The following is a 25,823-nucleotide window of genomic DNA, read 5'->3' as shown; positions in this document are numbered from 1 at the left end:
GGAGACTCCATGCAGTCTCTGGTTTCTTGTTTTCCAGATGGTTCTCTTGTTCTTCAGCCATTAAGGCATGGATGTTTCTGGGTGTTTGCTGTTGTTGTTATATGCAAAGTTGTTTGACCAATAAAAAGTTGTTTTGAAAAGAACTGCTGTGGAGAGAAGGGTATAAGAGGGGAGCCTGCCCTCAAGATTAAAAAAAAAAAAAAAAAAAAAAGAAAAGAAAAAAAGGCAGCACGATGAAGTTACATCAATAAAGAAGCAGGAAAAAAAAGTGAAGAGGAACAGGCTGGGAGAATGGAGACCAGGACGGGAACAGTCACATTGATTGCCTCATGAAGATAGGTTCGGCCAGACTCAGCAAACTGCTCAGAGAAGCTCGTGCTGAAAGTCACTGGAAACAGGCACACTGGAACTGGAGAGAGGCTCGAGCTGAGAGAAGCGGACCCGTGCACACAACTGCCTCTCGCTGGTAAGCAGTTGCACATTATGGGGAATCATACGTCCTTAGGAACAAAGACTGTCCTGGTAACCTTACAGCTTATTCTCCTCATTAACAAATGGACAGTTTATGAGCCTGAACTATGGGACCAAACTGAGGTCAAGGTGTGGGACTCTGCAACTAAAAATGCCATGGTTGCAGTGGGGTTGCTCGGCACCTGGCAAGCAATCTCTGAGGCCTTAAAGAGCCATGTGGGACCACAGTCAGAAACGTGTGGCTTGCCAGATAGTGAGGGAGCTGCGGGCTCCTTCACTGATCCAACTGCTATGCCATCACCATGGGCCCCTCTGCTGCTACAGCCATCGAAGGCTTTTGCTGTTACGCCCCCTGTTGACCTGGACGTGCCCTTTGACCCAGGCCTATTGGCCTTGAAAAGGAGACAACTTAAAGCAAGACATTGTTCAAAAGGAATGGAAAATGGAGACTGTTAAGTTATGGAACTTAAAGGATTGTTTGTTACCTATCCTGATTGTATGTATGTATAGGCATACTCGGGTTATTATGTAAAGCAATGTTCTGTATACATGCATTTAGAATGTTTGTGTGTGTGTGTGTGCATGTTGGTGGAGTGTAGACTCCTCGCACACCCAGCGCTGTTTACTTGCCTCTTATACCTTTTATAGCTTTTATACCTTTTAGAAATAATTGTTTTATAAATATTACAAAATTCAGGTTGACTTGAGACCTCATTTATAACAGTAAGGAAGACAAATAGCAAGACAGTAAGCAAATCCTAAGCAGGGACCAGTGATGTCCTGCTCTAACTCCACTTACCAGTGTGGTTTAGGGGAATTTTAAAAGAAAGAAGCAGCCAGGGCAAAAAAAATAAAAATAAAAATCTAAGCTATACTGTATTTACTAAGTAGGGACGCTTTCAGTTATCTTCTTTTAATTTATGAAACATATGACCAGGCTAACAGCTCACATTGCTTGGGGTATGTGTCAGATTTAAATGGATGTTGAACTTTTCCATGTATTTCTTGTGATTATTTCAATGGCAATTTGTTTTTAGTGTGAGAACATTTCATGAGTTAAGTTTGGGATGTGCAGTGGAACAGCAAAGATATTTAATACTTCGCCTAATTTAGAAAAATGACCTTTTAGAGAAAAACACAGTGCATGTCAAAAATATACTGATGAATTAATTCCTTACGATGTCAATGTGTTAGTTGACTTTTGAGAACAACCTTGTAGATAATGAGTTTTATTTTTACCTTAGATCTGTCTGATTGTAGTGCCTCTCACAAATCACTTAATGGTTATAAATGCATAGCAAAATTTGGAAGCCAAAAAAAAAAAAGATAAGAAAAAGACAAACCACCAGCAACAAATAGACCACCCGGGGCTGTCTGACTAGCATGGATAGATGTAAATTGAAATGTTATTGCAGTTTTAAGACCAGCTCACCTTCCCACCCCTCCACCCCCATCACCCTCCAAAACCTACCTTGCAGTGCTATCTGGAGATGGTTTCTATGAGAGCCACTTAAAAGCAGAGGAGAGGAGAGGAGAGGTATATTATCAACCTTGCATTGCATTAGAAAATATTCACTGTTTCCACAGACTAAGGCAACAACTTTGCCTGTAAAAATCTGCAAGAAATTTTGTGGAAACTTCAGTACTTTCAGATTCTGACTGCTGAAGTTGGTTTATGTTGAGAAACTAATCTGGCTTGCTGTGCCAGTCAAAGTCAGCAACTTCAGAGGGTTTATTTGTGCAAACAGTGAGAAGGATTCTGCATTTTATGTGAATGCTTTTAGCTTTCTGGTCCCCGAAAACTATTTTCTTACAGTTAATTATGTACCCTTAAATGTGTATACGTCTGTATGCATACGTGGAGGGAGAGATGGCCCTTGGGTTTGCAAACTGCTGAGCGTCTTGTTGCCTACCAGTGCTTTTAGTGTTGGTTTGAGTCAGAGCAGCCTCTAAGACTGGGAGACTTCTAAGCCAGGTCACGCATTAACGCAAGTTGAAGCACATGCTACATGCAGGCGCTGAGTTCTGGAGCACCGTTTCACCTCGTTGTTCCTGTGCGCTGCTTTGTGTGTCGCTGCTGGGCTTGCTCACAGCAGTGTCTGGGACGTAGTTCGTTTGGGCAGAGCCTGGAATTTTCAGGAGCCAGCACAGCAAGAGTAGTCTTGTAAATGGGTTTATATGGAGTAAGATACGGCAGATCTCCGAGGAGCCTGCTAATAGAGACAATGACAACAAAGTCACTGATGAAAATAGGAAAGCTCATGTTGCTATTTTGACGGCATTTTTTGCTTGGATCAGTGGGCAACAAGTTACTGTAATGTTTTGGTGGTTACAGTCAGGTCACTCCAAAGCAGACGCAGCCAAGCATTTTTGGTAATATTGAGAACATGCTCCGAACTTTGCTACGGCAAACTTACTGTAAATCTGCAATGACCTCTTTTTGGGTGGTAGTTTCTTAGAATAAGTGGCAAGCCTAAACTGTGCTGCGCACATGTGATGTTGTTTCATATGAAACAAAATAAAGGATGTCAGTGTCTAAAGCAGCCAAAATTATTTTTAACACTTTTCTCACTTCTGTAAAGCAAAACCGGACTGATTTATCAGTATCCTTAACAGTGCCCTTTACGAAGTGATTTGAAGAAAGAATAGCAAGCGCTTCAGTGGGCAATTCTGCAAGAAATGGCTGTGGAGCCTGGGGTTTTGTTTTGTTCTGTGGCTTTTTTAAATTTTTTTAAGTTTTCGTGCCAGGCAGTTAGTAGCTGGGTGGTGCTCTGAAAACCATGTTTGATCTCTGTCGAGAATATTATCTGTTTGCCCTTACCAGGGTATGTTTTTATTAATAATAGGAGTGTTGAGATTGTCCTGTATACACCTTCAGTACTTCATGGCAAAAGCCCAGAAGCCAATATCTCATTGTGTTTAAAAGGATTTCTTTTCAATATCATCAGACAGAATTGATCAATGAATTCATTTGCAGTGGGAAAGCTAAATTTAGAACACATGTATTTAAAATACCTGCCTGAGAGCAGGGAGGAAATGAGAGTTGAGATAAATTGGTTAAACAAAGCCTGTGGGAAGTTCGGCTGCTAAGGCTTACATCTTGATATTGCAAATAAGATTTATGAGTTTTCAATTTGTTCTTTTTTTTGCAGTAGTGCGCAGTTTGACCTTCCCTAAAACATTTATTATTTTATATACCTGTATTATGTCATTTTTCTTCCACTTCTTCATAAATAAAACTGCTGTGATATTTTAGACTTTTCTCATCTAGAATCTTCAGCAGGCTCCTAAGTAATTTTACTGCCTTTTGAACTTTTTCTGTTTCTGCTCTTTTCCCTTCAAGATAAGGCAGCCAGCATAGAAAATGGTTCTCACTCATAGCACTGCAGTAATTATATTATTATTGTCTATATCTTTTCTTAATGCAACCTGACATTTTGTTCATCTGCAAATGCCTCTTCCCAAAGCAATCAATCAAAACAACCACAAAAAACAGGTGATCCCTGTGCATTATGTGGCTGTTTTCAGAGAATCATCAAGAACTGTGGGTCAGTTCCTCTGTGCTGTGCACTAAAAGGCTATAAATTAATTATGTGAGTAGTTTAAACAGATAAAGGGATTTGACCTGTGTATTTCCTTCTGTACTTCAATGCTTTGATCATGGCTATTTTGCTTAGCATACTTTTAGGATAGCCTTCCAGGTAAAAAACAATTTTCTATAATTCACAATTTAGGTTTTTAATATACTGATTGCTCTTGCTGTCTTATGAGATGACTCCCACAGTGTCATAAAGTAGACTATATTTAAATCATAGATTAAGTCAGGTATTTACACTGTTTGCATGCTCAGAACTATGTCCTTGTAATAATTTGAAAATGTTTTTTTTTTTTTCCCATATTTCAGTTGTGCTTTTTTTTTTCCAGTGAGCACCATGAGGTTTGTCTCTGCTTTTCTGCTACATTTGGGGTAATAATTTCCAAATCTTTTGTTTACCATAATATGTGAGCTAATGAAACTGCAGCTACCAAGATCTTCAAAATTAGCTACCAGGAGTGCGAAAGCATAAATTTCATCCAGCTGATAATTAGTAACTAAGGTCAAATTCTGCTACTGAATCCTGTCTTGAGTTGATAATGAATACCTGCTAAGTATTTAATTTGAATAAAACTTTAATTTCTGGAATTCTTAAAAATAAAACAGTCACAGTTTAATACACTTGGAAGCAATTACTAAATGGGATAAAACAAATGAAAACTAAGGTATTTAAACTGCTAAACCATAAACTTCATCTGAGTTGAGAGTATTGTGTTTTTTTTTTGTTTTGTTTTTTTGGAGGGGAGGTATTACATGAAGCATGATTCCAAAAGCTGAGTAGCTGACTACATAAGGAAATGATTAATCCTGAGGCAAATTCAAATAAAAACATTTGAATTTGGTTTGTGATAATCAATTGTAACCACAGAAAATGAGAAGCTTGACAGAAAGACTCACCAAAGGTGAGAAAGCAACAGGTTATCTGCTATGAAAGTGTATTTTTGAGTAATTTTTGCTACCTGTAGGAGAGTGTCTAATATGTTTTTCATAAAGGAAAATAAATAGAAAATCATGTGTTCAGTGTTCTCCTACATCCTGTGATTCCTGCTAAGTAGAGGCCTCAAAGTATGAACTGGTCTATGATTTTCAGAGGAGGCAAGATAGAAAAAGAATTTCAGAGTATAATTTCTACAGTGCAGATGCCATTTGTTGACTTTGTTATTTTACTTCACCATTTAAACCATGCATGATTTTTGTCTCAGTTGTCTTTCCTCTGGTTGGAAATGAGGAAAGTTTGAGTGGAAAGTTATTTTAGCTGAATTATTAAAAAAAAAAAAAAAAAGGGGGGGGGGGGAGGGACGGGACTCCATATTTGGGAGACATAGGGATTTGGCCAACCTCTTTTCAGTGGTTTGTGGGGGCAGGACAAGGGGCAATGGCCACAAAATGGGTCACAGGAATTTCCACGCCAACATGCGGAAGAATGTGAGGGTGATGGTGAGGGTTCACTGGGACAGGCTGCCCAGGGAGGTTGTGGAGTCTCTTTCTCTGGAGATATTCAAGGCCCGTGTGGATGCCTGCTTGGGCAACCTGCTCTAGGGATCTTGCTTTGGCAGGGGGTTGGACCAGATGATCTCTTGAGGTCCCTTCCAACCCCTACAATTCTGTGATTCTGTGACCACTTAAAAGATTAATAGTTTTAGAAATTTGGGGTTGTTTTCTAAGGGATGAATTTTAGCGCTATTCAGAAAATGTCAAAACGGGCATATTAAAAAGAAAACCATAAAATATTTCCAGGATATTATAGTGGCTTTGAATTTTCATTGTTTCAGTCAAGTAGCATATTCTAATTTCTTCTCCCACTCACCATGTTTTACCGAAGCCGTTGTTACAATGACTAAAATGATGTAAATGAGTTAAAAATTCAGATGCAAGTCTTCCTACGTGGCACAGGGCTAACAATTTCAAAACCTTCTTGTTGAAGGACAAAAACTCTGTGAAGACTTGAAGTCCCTGGATGCACAATTGGACGCAGGGCTCACCAAGCTCCATCGTTTGCTTCCTGATACAGTGTGCTGTGGCTGTCTGCCACATGTTCCTCACCGCCCCCTCATCTTCAATCAGACAACGCAACATGGAGCTTGAGTGCTAAGTGAAAAAGGCAAAAACACACAGGGCGGTGTTCAGATTGCATCACATCATGGTTTTGTGGGTGTCTGAGAAGCTAGTTAGAAGTTAGTTATCTTCCATAAACTTCCAATAGGTAAAGAAATATAGGTAAAAAAAAAAAAAAGCTTAAAAAAATATATATACATAATAAAAAATAGGTAAAAGAAAATTTCCCCAATGTACCTAGGAAAAGGAGGGGAGGAGAACTAGGTTTGTTTCAGTATAGTTTTTATTTGATATTGCAATGTTTTAAAAAAAAAAAATTGTAATGCTTTGTTGTTCACAGGAATAGGAACTGCACTTCATTTGGGATGGTTTATAAAGTGGCTAAAACGGTAAATAATGTGAATGGACCTATAGAGTTTTTGCTCTGTTTTTCAAAATACTGGTTAGTATATTAATAATGCACTTAAATAACTATGAAGTAATACTACCATAATTTGCTTTCTATTCTTTATTTACTGAATGTAGCCTTCGTAGTTTCTTGTAATAAGTAGCTTTTTGTACAAAAATAATGAACTAAATTTGCAGTGTCAGTGTTCCATTTTTTTTCCCCAAGAGCTTCTTTGTTGTTCATGAGATGATGAAAGAAGGAATGCCAAGAAGATAGTTCAGCCTACTTCCTTTTATTTCTTGGAGAGAGGAGAGAGAAAACATCCTGTATTTTTCTTCAGATTTGGTGCTGCTTAGAATCTAGGGTGCATGGCAGATTCCTTTTACCACTGCCAACGTATTCCCCTCAAGCCCCACAACCAAAAAACCCTCCAGATTTCATAGGGCTTGGGGGATCATGGTGGGTACCTGTTGCTGTGTGGTGTGGGGCACTCTGCAAGACCAGCATACCACTCAGCTCATGAAAGCAGAAATTGTGACTTCGTAACAACTTGTTTCTAATGGTTCTTGTAGGTAGTAGAATAAAAAAGCTGCAATTTTGTTTGTAATTTCAGGTTGTCTTGATCTGCTGGAAATATATTGGTGAATGCATGAACCATTTTTGTTTCCTTTCAGCACAAAACTTCTCCCTGATGCCTCTGATTTCCTCTACGTATATCTGCCAAATTACCCCATTCTCCCAAGTAGCAGTCTGGGATGTGTCTGGAGAAGTTGGATGATTTAGGCTAACCTGCCCACAGCTTCCCTTCTGATTTTAATTTTCTTTCGTTAATTCCCTCTTCTTCCTCCTGCTTGGCTTGTATTTTTCCCTTTGGAGCTGTTCTGCCCCTTGAAGCAGGTTGCTGAAGGAACACCTGAGGGCACTGCAGGTTCTGCTGCTTCTCTCCACGGGTCTGAGGGAGTTCCCATGCCTGAGCTTCCAGATCACCTCTGCTTTGCTACTGTCTGCATCCCCAAACCCAAGCACCCCATGCAGCGTTCCTGAACAAAATACCATGTTTTCAGCCTCAAAATTGCCATTTGTGGTCTAATTGTTTGCCTGGAGAAGCAAACATGAACGCTCCATGGCAAGTTTCTCGGGGTAAGCCTCTTAGAATGGCTAATACCATGTTTGTGGCTAGAGTGCCATGCTAACAAGAGAGCATCATATCTTTGTGCCTTCACTTAGGTTTTGTGTTTCAGGTACACGTGATCCTGCATCAGCTTGTAGCTTGACCAGCTTTCAAAGCATTTTGCTTTTTGCCAATCCAATATTGGTTGTTGTTTTTCCACTTTAAAGCTTCAGCTCATAACATTTCATGTAGCATTTAAAGGAAAAAAAGGGACAAAAATAGAAGACTATGTTGGAAAGACAAACTTTAGAAGTCCACAGCTGAGCAAGATCTAGTGTAAGAAGTTAATTGTGGATTTTTTAGATGTTTTGTTTTTTTCAGCAGTAAGACCCACTGATGTCATTCTGAGTGGACATAAGTTTGAGTCACGTACTTCAGTGTGTATTATTAAGTCCGGTTAAACTCTTGGAAAAACAAGCAAGCAAAAATTAGATATGTTAGTCTGAATAATGGAAAGCTTTAACTTAACTGGATATTGGTCTAGGAGAAGACCACAGGCTGTGTTAGAGCCAGCCCAGTTATAAAGAAGATGTATGAAGATGCTGGAGTTCGGTAAGAGATGGATGGGCAGTGCAGCTGGGGGACAAACCACAGGCATGTTCTTTGAGCTGTCTGGTGAAAGCACAGAGAAATTTGGAGAGGGTGGGTTTTAAAGAAGGTAGAGTATTGATGGAGTATTGAGTAAGCTCCTTCTACATGCCCCCTCCTCCCCCCCAACCCCTCATTTGTGTAAATTCATTCAGAGGCTGATACTCACATGTTTTGCAGTCTGTACCTGTTCTGTAGCAGACAAATGCTGTCTGCCATTTTGTAGTTAATTTAAATGTGCATCTGTCAATTCCAGTTCTTCTGAGTGATCTGGGAAAGAGCACGAACAGTGAAGTGACAGTATTGCTGATTTGATGGGAGTTATCCATGGTAGTAAAGATGAAGTTGCAAAACGAAATGCAAAGCATTTAAAAATTAAATTAGGTTATAAAATGACAAATAAAATCCAGTGCAGATAAATGCAAAGTGATATCCATAGGAAAAATATTCTAGCCTTTCATTTAAATTGAGTTTCTAGTTTACACTCAGGCATGGGATCTTGAGGTCATATACTTGTGTGGAGAAGTGAACTCTATACTTCCTAGCTGTCAAAAAGCAAATAAAATATTGCTAATGGTTATGGCAGCTGTGGAGGATAACATACCTGTTGCAGTACATGTCTGTGGCGTGCCTTCATCTTGAACAGTGGGATTCATTCTGACGTTTGGCTCCTAATTCTTTCCTTTCCTCACTTCTTCCTCCACTGGAGGTCATATGAAAGGCCTTTTTTTTTTTTTTGTGAGCCTCATCAAATATATATATATATATATATATATGTTTTTGTTTTTTTTCTTCATAGCCACCGGTAATATTTATTTACTTAATATCTGAGAATTATACCAACTTCAGAATCTAAAGTCCTCCTAAAGATCTAATCTTTTCCACCATTTCTATCAATCAGGGTTTTGGGATCTCAGTTAAGAGATCATTTTTAAGGTATGCTAAGCTTAAGAAAACCTAACGTGTTTTTAACGGGGTTGTTGGTGCTTCAGGCTCCTGAGTGCTTAGTTTATAAAACTGCATGATTTCTGGCTTGTAACTCAGTAGTGCTTGAGGAGCTCCAGAAATAGGAGGAGAAATTAAAGAGCAGTTTGACCCTTCAGAGAACTTGAAGAAAGTCTCTGAGCTATTGTTTCAGGTGATGAAACACAAGCTTTCTCATTGCTCTGCTTGTTGAACCAGTTCTGTTCCTTGCTGGGTTTGGTAAGCACTCCCTCAGCAGCTGCAAAGCTGAGTAGGAGAGTTTTTGGAGTACCAGAAAGCTTAATGGAAAATCGCTCCTCCCTGTTTGGCTGGGGAGTGGCTGGCTCAACTAATTGCTTCTTTGGTATAGTCTGTATTTGAGACAGTATAGAAATTTAAGAAATCTTTTGTGCCTCATGTTATTTTTACACGTTTCTGGTGAGTGTAAAATTTGAAGAAAAACGCACAGGGGTTTCACTGGCATTCATTTAATCTTTGTGTCAGGTGTTTAAAAAAAAAAAAGAATAAATGAAAAACACATTTTTCTAGTTTTGGGGCACAAGATCAAAGGACAGTGAACCCACAGGGGGAGAAAGGAGAGGGACCTGCCTCAGTACAGAAGGCTTGAAGGTGCTCATGGCAGCAGCTTGGAAAGGTGGTGAGCTAAAGCAACTTGTCAGCTTTAAAATTTTACTTTAACTTTTAACCCTGATACTGGGATAGGTATAGAAAAAAACATAAAGCTGAAATGAAACCTGGAACAGTAAACACCCTAGAGGCTCCTAAATAATTATTAAGCAGATTGCAGTGATAGCAATCACCCTGTCCTAGGCGGATAGGTAGAATCTGGCTGCACAGAACAATGCACTAGACATCAGTATAGCAATGTTGTAATTATTTTGCTAGATGACTGATTAGAAGTCATGCAAATGTAAATGCAATCAGTACTGTTTCTAGTTCATTACAGAAGTGAAACAATGTGTAAGTGAATTATCTCCCTGGTCAGGCCTCGCGTGTGTCACAGAAGTAAAGCAGAAAGATGGGAAGATGCTCAGCAGCAGCAAACCATTCCAAAGAGCTGCCCACCTCAGAATTCTTGGGCTAGAAAGTTACTGAGGTGTCTCTTTTGTCCTATATCCTTCTGGAAAGAAATGACCATCCAAAAATCCTTGTGTGCTCAGCTTTTGCTAAGTTTCAATGCTGCATAATAAAAAATGTCCCGAAAAATTGGAAATTCTGCAGTAGCAACTCAGCTTGGGTTCCTACATGAAGTGTTTGTGTAGTTCACACGCATACACCCTGTCAGTCTCATCAGAAGTCCTTCTCCTGCTTAAGTAATATGTATGTGATGGCAAGGATAGAGCGTTTGTGGTGGGGTGGGATCAGCACTGCTATCAGTTGTCATGCTTAGCCTGTGTTCAGTAACCCACTGAGTCCTGGGGCTTTGATTCTCTGAGCCCCGAGCTGAAAAGGAGAAGCCATGAAACAGAACGTGTGCCAGAAGGTGTCAGGTTCCCACACTAAAATTAAAAAGATGTGGGGACTGCTTTTGCCTCATCTGATCTTTTCCTTTTAATCTTGAACATTCCTCATTAAATGAGAAAAAAGAAACATTTGGGGACAGACGGATGGTTTTTAATTAAAACTAGATTTAAATTTGAATGTCATAGGTTTCATGAAATGTCTTTTTGCTGCCATTTGCCAGCCTCACAGATTTTAATTTTGCAGCAGGAAGGCAGCGGTGGGAATTTGGGGCCATCAAAGGAATCCTCAGCACAACTGGTTTATCTTCTGCCAGCTCTTCAACCTACTTGCTCAGGGATGAGCTCATCCTTGCAGCCAGGACCGCTGCTGCCAGCCCTCCTTCCCACTCCAAGTGCAGGCCATGCTTCTCCTGTGTTGGCAGGTGCCTCTGAGAGGCAGAAAAAACATAGGGGCCTCCTGTTTTCTCTATCCCTTTTCCGTGTCCTTCATCCTACCAGCCTTGCCTGCAACAGTGTTCAATTTAGTGCACGCTCTTTTTTTCCTCCCTTCTTTTATAATCAGTTAGTTAAGGGAAGTCCTAGGGTTCATCTCAGTTACCTTTTGGACTAAATGATGGCTGTGTTGCTGAGGGAACTGCTCGTGGGTGTCCCTCCATCATCCTCCTCTTGCAGAGAATCGGTCCAAGCTTGGTCCCACCATCAGCTCCCGCACCCCTGGGTGAGCGTTAGGGACATGAAAACCTGAAGGCTTCCCTTTGGGGGAGGTGGGAAATTGCTCCAGTTGCAGCTGGGTTCTGGCGACTCCGTGAAGCACCTGAGCTCTCCGTCATGCTCAGCACCTGTCTGCAAGGTTCATATTGTGCTGTGTTTTTTTTTTTTTTAATTATTATTATTTCATTATTATTTTGTTAATCTGGTAGTATTCTAATGCTTTCAGAAGCAATGTTCATACACTGAGATGCAAAGTGCTGGCGTACTGGAGTTCTACCCTTTTGGGTTCAATAGACAGAAGATGGAGATTTCCACACAGCACCTCAGCCTTGTGCCCCTTGTCTGTAAGTTTTCCTCCCCAAAACACAGGCATCCCACCCAGTATTCTGTTTTCAGTAACACTTCCCAATACATGTAGTGCGATTGCATTACTGTACTTTAACTGAAGAATATTTTGTAACTGTGGTTTTATTTTCTGGTAGTGATCTAGATGATCAATACAAGAACAAAATAAGTCGATAAGATCGATACAAAAAAAAAAAAAAAAAAAAAAGTCGGCTGAGGGAGCTGGGTTTGTTCAGCCTGGTAAAAAGGAGGCTCAGGGGCAACCTTATCGCCCTCTGTAAGTACATTAAAGGAGGCTTTAGAGAGGTGGGCGTTGGTTTATTCTCCCACGTGCCTGGTGACAGGATGAGGGGAAATGGGCTGGAGTTGCGCCAGGGGAGGTTTAGGTTGGATGTTAGGAAGAACTTTACTGAGAGTGTTGAGGCATTGGAATGGGCTGCCCAGGGAAGTGATGGAGTCACCATCCCTGGAGGTCTTTAAAAGACGTTTAGGTGTTGAACTTAGATGTTGAACTTAGCAATATGGTTTAGTGGAGGACTTGTTAGTGTTAGGTCAGAGGTTGGACTCAATGATCTTGAGGTCTCCCAACCTAGACAATTCTGTGATTCTGTAAATTGATATCTTTCTTGGTGTCCACTGAAAAACATGAAAAGTGATCTTTAAAATTATCTTCAAACGTCTTATGATAAAGAAAGGTTGAGAGTGATTTTCTTCAGAAAGCCATAAGAAACACTGCTGAGAAACACCCCCCCCCCCCCCCCCCGTAAACTCTCCTGGTAACTTAAAGTATGAGTTTTGTTTGTTTTTAAAAACAACAGAACAAAATGCACAAATGAAACTGAAAATGGAAGATTACATTTGCTGCAGTTTAAACTGCTGTCAGAAGTTACTGGTTTCATGTTTTCAAACCTCATGTGTTTCAGTATTTGGGCTGTCCTTTCCAAAAAGCCTAAACCCTTTTTTTTTTTTCTTAGCTGATCATATAAGTAAGGCCTTTAAAATTTCTCATGTGTAAAATGAAAATTCCTAATTCACTTCTAATATGTTAGCATGTTTGTTTATGTTGATGCCTTAAAAAGAAAACTACCCAAGGTCTTTTAAAAACTACATTCTATTTGTGGTGTGTGCAGTTAAATCTGTGAGGTTATATCCTTGATGAATACCAAGAACGGAGAATGTAAAGTTGAAAACTCTGGTTCGTTTTTGCATTTATTTTTCATTCACCACAGCACTGCCTTTTCAAACTAACTCTATTGGTGTCCACTTAATGATCTTCCACAGCAGGAGGCATGTAAAACAGTAAACATCTTTTCTTGTGTGCAGATCTCCTTCCTCACATTCCTAGAAAGCATGGTTACATTATATATTTAAAACCCCAAGGAATTTGCTGATATTTCCATGCTGTGGACATCTGTTGGGAGAGCTGTATTGAACAATAGTGTGAAAGCTTTAATACTTGAGTTTAAATCAAGAAGTCATCCCGGTGCTACAAACACTAATAAAAATGCAGCTCTATTTGTTTGAATGGGTTATGGTGGTGGTGGCAGGGCAATGCTCCTGAGCAAGTTGCATTCAGAGCTTGGGCACTTGGACTGCAATATTGCACAATTGGTGCAAAGCTGCGGGGCATTGGGCTGAATGCAGTCAGGACAGGCGGACAGCTGGAGGCTGGAAAAGGGTGCTCATCCTGTGCTGCAGTTCACAGGTGCCTGCAGCTACAGACAAGCTTTGTTGGGAATTGCTGCATCTCACGGGTAGTCACAGACTTTTTTTCCTCTCTCATGTACCCATGTTGTTTTGCTACATCTTATATATATATATATATTACTGTTATGCTGTATTACTTGTGCTTTGTATTTTTTTGTGGTATGCTCCTGCTTCTGATAACCAAGAGTTGGTTCCATGATGTGTAGCATTGTTGGTCTCCTCTACTTGATGGATGCACCACAATTTCCTTTTGTTATTGTTCGCCTCTAGCGAGCACTTAATGAGAAGTCTCCTGCCTTAAGTGAGAGCGTGCATTCACGTGGTCATCATTTGCTTCTAGATGTATGCCATTCAGAAGAATGTCTGCTGGCAGTACTAGAATGTGTCTTGCAAGAAGCCCACAGCCCAGCTAGGCGCTGTTCTGTCATTGTATGAGCAATACCTGCAGTGTACCAGAAATTTCCAGAAGTAATATTACTTTCTGTTATCCTAGTAAAATTAAACAGTATTCTAGTGATACACAAATGTCTCCTTTGTAGAATTTCAGGTGAGGCAGTATCCTCAGTACTGTGAGTTTAAAACTGAAAGGACGCTAAATCAAAATTAAGTGAGTATTAGATCAGATAATGTTATTTCCTGACATTATTTTGAATTAACAATGGACTTCGCAGCTTTCGGTTCCTCCTAGGTTTTGCAAGATGATCTTTGTATAAGGTATTTTTGTTTAAGAGTTACCAAAGGTGTTTACTGTTAGAGAATCTATAATACAATTATGAAAGAAAGGGTACATTATTTTAAATAATTTGCCTGAAAATGTTTCACCTAAGGCTAATTAAAAGGGACAAAAGGGAAGGAAATAACTAGATGATGTAAATGCTCTGCTATTCAGCAAGTTATTTTTGGTATGCTTGTGAGTATTCAGAAGAACAAAGGGAAGTCACCTTTCAGTTTAACTTCAGTGAGTTGCTTACTCAACTCCATGCTCTTCCCTCCTTCTCTGCAGCGTTTTGGGATAACCCACTCCTTCCTTTGAGCCAACAGTGTTTTGGGGTAACCCAGTTCTTCCCTCAAAGCTAAAACTATTGTGAACCATTCTAGGAGGCAGCCACCAATGTAGTGTCTGGAACTGTAAAACACAGACCAGATTTAGCACTCTTCCAGATTTAGCACTGGGATGTGAAAAATGCCTCGGTGTCCTAATGAGAAGGGGCAGCTACCCGGTAAGGATCATTAAAAGGCTGTTGTGCCCAATGAAGGTGCTAGCAGGTAGACCTCCTATTAGTACCTATACTACATATATTATCAAAATTGGAAGTATCTGGTCTCGGTCAAGATTTAGCAACACAGTGCAGCAGCAGGGGCTTGCTAGGCGTTGCCGTGCATGGTTACAACTCAGCAGACCTTGCCCAACTCATCACCAAAATCCCTTTCCTGATGCTGTGCCCTCTCTGTTCAGGTCTTTGCTTGCTGTTTGGCAATCCACAGCCACCCCCTGAGTCACCAGAAGCAATATTCATATTTTTGCTGTGCTCATGGTTCTTGAAACTCTTCTGCACAGATACCTCTACAGGTAGAAAGACATCTATGAAATTGATGTTACTCACTGGGAAAAAGATTTAAGGAGATGCAGGAAGTGTAGAAGATTTTCTGGCTGTATACAAAGCATATGGTTACCTAGTTATTATTTCTGTTGTCTGTGGTTCTTTGTTTGGGATTACAGTTTGACAAAGAAGCAGTTGGGAATTTCTGATAGAAACTCATCTCTCTCTCTCTCTCTCTCTCTCTCTCTCTCTCTCTCATTTAAATGAGATAATTGAGTTTAGGAGATCAAGATACTTTATCTTTCTGGCAATTTAATGTTACATATTTCCAAAATATGTAAGTAATTTTTCTCTTTAAAATAGAATGATTGTGAATTCAAACACTTGAATTTATTTTAGTATTTATGTGAAGTATGCAGGTAATTCTTTTATTAATGAAATTACATTTGTCAGTGTGCTTGTTTATAAATATTTTGGTGACAAATCTTTTACGTCCTCTCAAGAGCTAAACACTGCATCTTGTACATTAGATATATTTCTAAACAGAGGGGATATGAATTTGATAGCCAGTCTGTGGTTTTGCTTGCTTGCTGCTTTTTGGTAAATCTGGATTAATTCGTCAATGTTTATTTTTTCCTGTGTGTTCAGGTAGCTCATCGGGTATTGTGCAATTCTGTAAATAGCTTATTCCATCACCTTTCTATAAAGAACTAATCCGTAGAAAAACAGCGTTTTTCTACAACTTTTTTTTTCTACAAAAAGATTGTTAGATGCGTTTTTTCTAATAGCATTAGTGGCATGTATTTATAAAAGATGCTTTGTTTTCTTTCTGTTAAAAAATGTCATTTTTTTAACAGAACCCTTTCTCAATAATAAAAAGTATAGATACATACACTATTTCAGCAGTAGCTTAATCTAGAAAGCTGTCCAACAATGAAGACTTGAAGTGAGTGATTTAAAGTGAGCCCATGTAACAGGGTCAGTGATGAGCGAGCAACGTGGTGTTCTCCTTCTGAGTCACTTAGGTTTTGCATTTAGCGGCTGGTGAATCAGTACAGAAGAAGCTGCATATATTAAAAAAACAAACAAACAAACAAACAAACAAAAAAAACTGTGCTTTAAATACATATGTACGTTGTGCTAACCACAGAGGAAAAAGGAAGACATTTGGCTTTTAAAGTTGTGGGGGTAGTCTTTCTCATCAGCAGCTCAGTTTGCTCTAGCTCTGGAAGCCCGGTTGGTAACCATGCGTGTGGGTCGGTCTGTTGTGTTCTTTGCATGCAGGAGAGAAATTACCCACCATTGGTAAGAAAAGGAGCCAGGTGCTAGGTTTGAGAGGCAGAAACACAGGACTGGAGCAAGCTGAAGAGAACTCAGGCATAAATCATCTGACAAGGGTCTGGTTCAGTTACAGTTCTTTAGTTCTACTGAGAATACAATGAAGTCTGAAATTGTTTTCCCAACCGTGAACAAATGATGAACAAACATCCTTCAGTGGTTCAGCTCATAAGTATTAGAAAAGTTGTTTAAAACCACTGATTTTGATTCTGTTGAAGAAAGGACCGTCTTCTAGAAACCTTGCATTGCATAGGGATGGAGAGTAAATAGAGCAAAACCCAGCCTCTGCACTGGTGAACAAAGAGGTGAAGCCTTTGCAGGCCTGTCTTCCCCCTTGGTATGGTAGCCAGGAAGCCTGGTATTTCCCAAACCGTACCAGTACAGTCAGAGAGGTTTTGGGTGATTGCAGTTCTGTTCTGTTCTTTCAATTTAATATTACAAAAACTGCACCATTCAAAAAAGCTTTCCTGTGTATTCTGGGAAATGTTCGATGATGTCTGAAAGCCACGTTCCAAGCTCAGGTCTTGGTCAGTCAGGCCACGGTGCAGTGCGGGGTGCTGCCTGTCCTCACACCACTGCTCCTTACCAACATGACCTCTTTTCCCTCATACACACCAAAGGACTGTTTTCTACTAAAAAGAAATGAGCCTCGAGTTTTCGTTTGTTCCAGCTGCCCATTTTCTTCTTGCTTTACATGTAAACATACATACACAGATTGAGGCTGACCCCCTCAGCCAGATCTGTGGTGCCACAGCAGTGGAAACACAATTCCTTTTCTTGGCACGCATGAGTTTGGGGGCAGCAGGCGTTGTGCTAACAGCAGAGAGCTTAAAGGCTTGAGGCTCCTTTCTGCTCCTACTGTGTGAGTATGAACGATGGGTAGTTTTGCGGAGGAATTAGCATGGGGCTACTGCTCATCCCCTGCTACTCCCTTGTGGCAGCATTGGCTCCGACGCTTCATGTATCAAATCCTATTTGCTGTTTGTATCACAATGCTTAATGCTGCATTGCCTTGTTCTAACAGCACTTTCCAAAAACATATTAAAATACCCTGTTATGCACAATAATACCTATTCTGATGAATCCCCTGACTGCATAAATTATTGATGGTATGAAGCTGCAGTGGGATTAGCTGTTGACTGCAAATCTGATCCCGTTGCTTTTCTCTCTGCAGTTCTGTGTAATTTAACATGTCAGTAGTCTTGCTGGTAAAACATGATGAAATTTTAAATGGCAGTATTACTTATAATGTGCTGCATATTTATGTGTGAATGGTATTACTCCTCAATATAAACAGACAGTTCAAGACAGACTTCAGTAAATGATTTTCTCAAAACTTGCATTTTTTTAATATATTTTAATAATGACTTCTCTTTCTTGCAGACAAAATTGAAGAAGCACAAAAACAACTTAATGGAACAGAAGACCAACAGAGAGGTAATAAGCAAAACCAAGATGAAACAGCAAAAAGGAAAATTATGTTGCTGTTGTATAGGCTGATGCAAAGCCTTCCTGCATCAGTGAAAAGACTCCACTGGGCCATGGGCATTGGATGAGGCCCAGGCAATGTGTATCTGCAGATCAGGCGCTGTGATCTGTAACACCCCAATTTTGCTGAGACACAAATGCTTTGTTTTAACCACTTGAGTAGCTGCATTGACCTTGATAAGGCCGCTAAAGCTGTAGCAGTAGAGACTGTGTAAGTTACTGGCTAAAGCCCTCTACTAACAGGTTGGTTCATAATATGATTTACCTACTTATTAATAACCATATTTGGTTTATGACAAGCAACGTACGATGATTTCTAACAGATGCTGAAAGGAGATTGATCCTCACGGGCTATTTTAAGAAACAGATGACCTGTGACAGATTAATTATGTATGTTAGGGCTTAGAAAGCTAGTGGAAAGTCATTGTATTTCAGGGCTGGCTGACTGCTGGAGTACCTGTTAGGTTTTATGTGATAAATCTTGTCTGTACATCCACAGAGGAGCACAGAGAGATGAGGGCTGGGCAGGGGACAACCCAAATAATCTCTGACGGCCTATCCCCAGGCCCATTGCAACACCATGAGCCATCAGTATGAGCTCCGCAGGTCACCTTTTGGACTAAGGGGGTTTGCTGCCTGAGCGTGGGATACATGAGGGAGTGCAAGGGATAGTGTGGAGGCTCAAATCTGCATGTCCAGCCACATATATGTATGTATGTGGTATATATGTGTGCTCTGTGTATGTGCACCTGTTGGGAATACATTTTAAGCTTCACTGTTGGTTGGAGCTGGAGGCATGGAGCAGCAGCTTCACCTCCCTTAGGCTACTGGATCCAGCATGATGCATTTTACCCTATCAGTACCACATTTCACTGCTTTGTGTTGTTTTCTGTAGGCATTCACGGCTCTTACAGTGACATGTCCTTCTGACTTGTGACACATCTATGAACAGCAGTGTAAATTGTTGATGCTCTGTCCTGGTATCCAAGTTCATTACCTTTTAAAACAATGAATTTCCAAACTTTCTGAATATTACAGAGCATAGGAAATACCCTACTGGTTATCACCAGGGTCCCTCTGTCCCAGCATTCTGCCTCCAGCATAGGGAATAGGACATACTGGTTAAGGACAGGACCTAAGCTTGTCCACTTTCTGCAGTCCATTCCCTTTAGGCTGTCCACAGACAATGGGACGTCTGCCTTATCCCTTTAGTATCTGGACATTTATGGACCTGTTACCATTATATTCTTTTTCAGTGCTGTCTGCCTCTAGTATTCTTCGGCAGCAAATCGCAGAAATTTGCTACCAGCTGCATTAAAAAGTACGTTATTTTACTTCTCCTCCCTCCCCCCCCCCTCCAATCTCCTGCTAGCTCTAACAGGTGTTCTCTAGTTCAAGCATTGTACAATTTGTTAAATAGCAGTTCAATATTCACCGTACCCACTGATTTTGTGATTTAATAAACCTTGTCCATATCCCACTCAGCTTTCTTTTCTCCAACTTATGTTTGGGTTAGTTTTATCAAGTGAAGGTTTCGTAGAAGGTATCTTGAGTGGGCACCAAGACTATGATATTGCTCTGTACCTGAAAAAGGTGAAGGAGAAAAAAAAACACAAGTGGATAGGTTGTAAAAGCAGCTCTTTAAACATTTACAGAGTTTTTCCAACAAACTAGAACCTTTCCAACAAACTAGAACTTCTACTGAATAGTAGTGTGACATATTTTTCAGTGGATCATAGGCAAGTGACATTGTCATCCAAACGTAAAAACTTCTTGGTGTATAAAGTATTACTGTCTGCCCTTGTTTGTCTTGTAGAAGTAATATTGCTCTGGATTATTTTTGTAATGGACATGTTCAAGCTGAAGATTAACCCCTATTTTCATGGGCTTTGTTCATATGTGTGCCTCACTACCATCTTTGTAGTCCTGCATAAATGAAAAGACCTTCCCTAGTGTGCACTGAAAAGTGGTCTGAAGTGCTCTGGAAAGGACTCAGTTACTAAGATCTATGTGGTGATAGCACTCACCTTTCAGGGTTGCAGAAGTCAGAAAGATCACAGCTTAATTTTTGGCTCCTAACCTAAGTTTGCATGGCTGGTAGTAGAAAACTACTTTTAACATATATAATTGATGCAGAAATAACTGAGTTAGTAAGACTACTCTTTCATTTTTCTTTTTGAATGAGAAACATTCTTTTCTATTTTCTTTGGTTTCTTAAATGTCTGGTTTTTTTTTGTAACATGAAGTAAATTAAGTTACTTGTTTGAAGGCCAGGAACAACAAAAAAAAAAAGAAAGAAAAAAGGAAATGCGTTTTGAGATAAAGAAGTAAACAAATATGTGAACATGTTAACATAAGGTATTTTAAATTACAATCCAGTGTCTACAGGCTCACCTGAAGTATGGTTGTATGTTTTTCTTATTTGTTCATTTCCTTTGCCTTTCAGTTCATCTAGATCAACTTAGATTTGTCTATTTCCTATCTGAAATTAATAGGAGATGTAATTTTGTGGAAATTATCACAAGTTAATAACTGCCCTGTCAGTACTGAAGCTGGTGATGGCTTAGCATATTTGTAGGGAAGAATTTCCTATAAGTTTAATCATGCCGCATTTTCTGCTGACTAGCATTGTGCAATGATCAGTTATAACTTTATATGTGTATGGGATTTAAGTTGGATTTAATTGAGTACAAAAAGGTATGTATTTAACACATCTCATTTTTCCATTAGCTGTAATAATTCAATTAAGTGCAAAATGAAACAGGTCTGTAGTAAACACAGAGGAGATAGTAAATGAGCAGATCTAGTTTTGAAGTTTACAGAATTCAGTTACGTAGTATGAAGTTGTAACTGGAAGATCTTTTTATTATTATTATTTTGGAGTGATAGTCAACAAATACATTCTGATTATGGATATAGAAATGGCCTGTCACTTGAGACCAGAAAGATATTCTTTAGAGGCCATGCTTAGCTCCATCCTTCTTCCTGCTTGGTGCAAGTATAAGATGGACAATTCTTTTACTGTCTCATTTTTTTTTAATTGTCCAGTTGCTTCTATGAATTCCCAGTAGGAAAAGCTTTGCTTCTCTAACTCTGGGTATTGTTGGTGTGACAGAGAAGGTGGTGTTCCCAATGAGTGCTCTGTGTGCTGTCCTTTAAAACTAGCCGAGCTTCAACGACAGAAAATTTCGCCTTGAGAAGGCAGTGAAAGGATTTTTCTGATGTGGGACCCTGGGTATGAAGGGCTGTGGAATGCAGTTAGCTGAATCTGACTGCTTTGACTTTGATCTACCACTGGCCATACTCTTTAAGAAATCCATCACAAGAAAGTCTCTCTGTCTTCTCCCTTCCAGACTGGTAAAATCAAGTCCTCTCAGATCCTTGTGGTTACCACAGAGGCTTCTGATTTGGTCATCCTCAGAACCAGTTCAGCCACTGAAGGCCAATATGAAGCACTGTAAGCATTTGTTTTCTTCTTTATCCATTGCAGCAGCTCTCTGCTTATCACAATAGTCCTAAGTTCAGCTCCACCAGCACTGCCATAACGTTCTTTAGGACTAGTGGTACTAATCTGGTTCTCTCAATACTTGGCACCAATGATGCTAAGACTGCTGAATGGCTCTGCTTCTCAAATTCTTCAGAGAACTAAAGCTGGTGACAAACTTGAGCAACACTGAGATTACCTATGAAAGGGGTTTCAGATCCTCTACAGAGTCTCTCCAGATTCTGGAACTCAACCAATTGTTGATGTGGAACCATCTCATGGCCTAGTGTATACTCTGTGAGCCCACCAATCCTGGGGGCTCTCTGTCTCTTAGGAGTACTGTTCTGGACATTATTTGGGATAACTGCTACTTGCCCTGTCACAGGAAAAAGAATCATTAATAAAGGCTAGATCACAGGGAATATGCTTCCTTCTTCAGCTTTTCAGTTGTGTCAATGGCTATGTCTTCCAAGTATAAAGACAGAGGTGGTCTGGGAATGTGTGTATGTGTGCACCTTCTTCAGCTTCATTGCATTTTAGACTTGCAGGCTGTTGTGGTTGCTGGATATAAATTCATCCCTGGTTGCTGGATATAAATTCATCCCTCTGAATAAGCAGCTGTTCTTGTTTGAATTTCTACTTTTTTTTTTGTTTGTTTTTTTACTTCTGAGATGGGTAGACTTACTGTACCTATTCCTTCAATAGGTAAAGGGTAACAAATCCATCCTGGATTCAGAATTCCAGTCCCTCTAATGGCACACAGGCATCTGCCAGTCTTCTCTCATGATCCTTTCCCAGAACTGGCAGGCATGTCCTTGTCTAGGTTCATGGAGAAGCCTTTTTTCAACCTATTTTACCAAGGGTCATGGACTTTGTATTACCATGTTTGCCTCAACAACTGCAGCCAACTTTATTCAGACAAAGCACGGGACTTCAAGTTCTACACTCCATGGACCAGGGTCTGTGTTGGCAGATAGCAGTTTCCAATCAGTGCACTATGTTGGCCCCCTCCAGTCCATCAGTTCTGGTAGAGCAAGTACTTTTTTGGAGAACCTACTTCAGTTGAATGAATCAGGTCTGTCCTTAAACTATGTTCAGGTTTATCTAGCACCTGTTTAAGTCTGTCATTTACCTATCAACCACGTTGCTATACTTTCTCACTCTGTCACTTTCAGGTTTCTCAAAGGGATTTTTCATTTTTTTGCCTACTGCTGGAGATGCTGCACGGTAGAATTTGAATACAATGCTGTGTATTCTGAATCCTCCGTTTTTCACATCCTTAGCATAGCTGCTCATTTCTTGGTCAGTGAAGGGAGATTTCTAAGATGCTCTCGCCGCTTCCAGAAGCCCAAGACATTGTCACAGCTCTATCTGGATGAGTGTTCCCTTGCGGAGTTACTGCAGGTTTTACCCTAAGGCTGTATTAGACTTTCAGCCAAATATGTTTTCCTTCCAGGGTCTCGTGCTTCAGTATTAGTAGTACCTTCTTTACTTGCATCCTTAGATAGAGAAGCACTGTTGACAGATCCAAGACTTTTGTCTAATTTGGATGAGTGTGTGTTTAAGTGGCAGCAGGTTCTGTCAAAATTTGCTGAGAACCAACAAAACAGAACCATTCAAAGCCATGGTTTGGAGTCCAGGAAAGTCCAAGCAATTTCTGTGGTGGTGTTGAAACCTTTATTTCCAGCTTCTGTCTTGGCACTACGCAAAGTCTCTGTCCACGCTTTCAGTGGGCACTAATCCATTTCTTGTTAAAAGGTTGACCTGGCATTCGGCTTAGTGTTTCGCTAGTCACTGCAGGAATATGATTCTCCATTTGCTGGCTCATGTCCTCGTATAACAGTGTGGAACTACCCATTGTGTGAATGTGCATTCGAACTGCCGTGGAAAGAAAGAATAAAGAAAGAGGAGACTGCTTACCAGCAGCAAACATGCTCTGAGATGCACAATCCACATGCACATATGTTCCCCTCCCACACTTACAGTCCCTTCAAAGTAGCATATTGGCACGGAGGAGAGGCAAATTAAATCAAATGCCCTTTACCTTATTTGCCCATCTGCTATTTTTTTTTAACTTTTTTTTTTCCAGTAAATTGAACTGTGCTGAGTTAGGAAAGAAGTTTGGCATCGTAAATAGAAGTACAAGACTTTAGTTCAGAAATGTAGGTTCTGCTGTAGATGGATTCTAGTCAAATTTTTGTACCGAAGTCCTTCAGAACCCTTCCTGATCATCCCTCCTGTTAAATGAATGCATCTTACTGACAAAATTATAAAGAGTTTCAAATACATTATTGTAAGTATACCAGTGTTCACTCTAGTTAATCAAAATGCTGTGTCCATCTCACATTAAAGATTGGTGACCATTTTATATTGCCATGTCCCAGCTTACAGATGACTTAGTGGCCTACCATCTGGCCTCAGAGGAGCAGCCAGGTCCCTTCCTGTCTCTCCCTTCCCCACAGGCACTCCTGATTCCTCTTCCTACCATTGCAGTGCTCTCTGCCAAAAAGCAGGTGGGAACGCTGCATGCTGGTGATATACCCTGCTTCACAGTTCATCAGCCGTGGTCAAGACTATTCTTTCATCACAGTATTCAAATGAAATAGGAAATTGAATAAAAAGTGGGTAGGTCAAACAAAAATCTGGAAATGCATAACTGAACAATTTAAGCATTTTGATTTGCTATCTTAGGGTGGTTTCCTCCTCCACAGAGGTTTCCTTGAATTTCTCCTGTAGGTTTGCAAGCATGTGAGCTTTCTGAATTCTTTGCTACTGCAGTACCCATCTACTTTCATTAGCCCAAAATACTTCCTTTCCATTTCATACTTACAGGAAACTGCTTTACGTTTTGGACAAGGAATATAACCAAGATCCAAAGTTTCATTTGATTCTCTTCATCTTTCTGTCCTTATCTTCAACAACCATATGGGCTAGAAATACAGTTGTTCTAAATGGAAGTGTATAATCTTCAGAAGTTGCAAGTTACAGCACTGTCCTGTTTGCTACTTAATATTTGTGAGAGGATTAGTCAGCCTTCTTAGTTTTCTGTTGACATACACCAGAGCTACCTACCTCTTACTTTCCAAACGTTCAAAATGACAGCTAGCAATGCTATTTCATGTGATTGAGTTGTGCGTTTTCTTAATATCTGATATCATAGTGTTTGTATCTCCATTAAAATATATCAATACATGTGTATGAGAGGTAATTTATTTAAATTGTTCTGTGTATGTGAAGCTGTAAGGCTTTAAATCAAGACTGAATTATCTTCCTCAAATATTTACAGCAACTCAGCAGCAATAGGCTTAATACGGGAACTGTTGGTGTTTGTAGCTCATGTCATACAAGATCTCACATTTTCATGAGGTCCCATCTATTCCCAAAATCTGCGATGTTTCCACATTAAGGGAACATTGTACGCTGCTAATAATAACAAGGATGACTTGAAAGGTTCTTTCTGTCTTCAGGCACATTCAGTGCATGGTTTTGTACCCAAGAAGTACAAGAAGTGAGAAAACTCCACTGACTTGTGTGGCAGCAGGAATAGTCTCTAATACCATTTATCTTCAGTTTTCATTGGTTTTGTGTTTGATAGTTAAGTACGTTTTAATGTCGCCATTGTGGCTGTGGGGGCAAACTGATAAAAAAATTGAGATGTTTATATGTTCTTTGCATGGAGAAACATAATTTGAATATGTGCTCAACCCAAGGAGTTTTCTGGCTCCTGTAATATTCCTGGATTGTGAGTCAATGTCTATATCTTTTATTTCTATTTATTTTTTTTTTGTTAGTACATTTAGTCTACAATACTAGCAGCTGAAATCTGCTCAGTAAATCCACTGTTGGTACTAGACACAGCAAGAACTGGTATTGTTTTGGCAGACAGACAAACAGATGTACAGTTTGAAATTGAACATTTAATACGTTAGAGCTATATATATGTAGAGCTTAGTGATATGGTTTAGTGGGGACTGTTTGTGTTGGGTTAGAGGTTGGACCTCAGTACCAGGGAAGCTCATGGAGCAGATCCTCTTGGGAGTCATCATGTGGCACTTGAAGGGCAAGCAGGCGATCAGGCCCAGTCAGCATGGGTTTATGAAAGGCAGATCCTGCTTGACGAACCTGATCTCCTTCTATGACAAAGTGACACGCTTGGTGGACGAGGGAAAGGCTGTGGATGTGGTCTACCTTGACTTCAGCAAGGCTTTTGACACCGTTTCCCACAGCATTCTCCTCAAGAAACTGGCTGCTCTTGGCTTGGACTGGTGCACGCTTCGTTGGGTTAGAAACTGGCTGGATAGCTGGGCCCAAAGAGTCGTGGTAAATGGAGTCAAGTCCAGTTGGAGGCCAGTCACTAGTAGCGTCCCCCAGGGCTCGGTGCTGGGGTCGGTCCTCTTTAATATCTTTATCAACCGATTATCTGGACGAGGGCATTGAGTGCACCCTCAGTAAGTTTGCAGATGACACCAAGTTAGGTGCGTGTGTCGATCTGCT

General features: G+C 40.1%; 1 protein-coding gene across 13 annotated transcripts in view; it reads left to right on the top strand.

Moving 5' to 3' along the window:
• Nucleotides 1–25,823, top strand: part of HIVEP1 (HIVEP zinc finger 1) — a 124,298-nt gene that overhangs the window by 48,338 nt on the left and 50,137 nt on the right. For 11 of the 13 annotated variants that reach the window (XR_011092552.1, XR_011092551.1, XM_068670516.1 and 8 more), the window contains one exon: nucleotides 17,741–17,794. The exons of the other annotated variants lie outside the window; for them this stretch is intronic. Coding sequence is in view for 9 of the 11 variants with exons in the window: in XM_068670516.1 (XP_068526617.1) it covers nucleotides 17,741–17,794 (54 nt within the window). In the remaining 2 variants the exon portion in view is untranslated. The remainder of the gene's footprint in view (nucleotides 1–17,740; nucleotides 17,795–25,823) is intronic. 13 annotated transcript variants of the gene reach the window in all.

Source organism: Anas acuta, chromosome 2 (assembly GCF_963932015.1).
Source record: "Anas acuta chromosome 2, bAnaAcu1.1, whole genome shotgun sequence".
Classification (NCBI taxonomy): Eukaryota; Metazoa; Chordata; class Aves; order Anseriformes; family Anatidae; genus Anas; species Anas acuta.
Note: the sequence above shows the minus strand (reverse complement) of the source record. Positions and strands in the feature narration are given on the sequence as shown.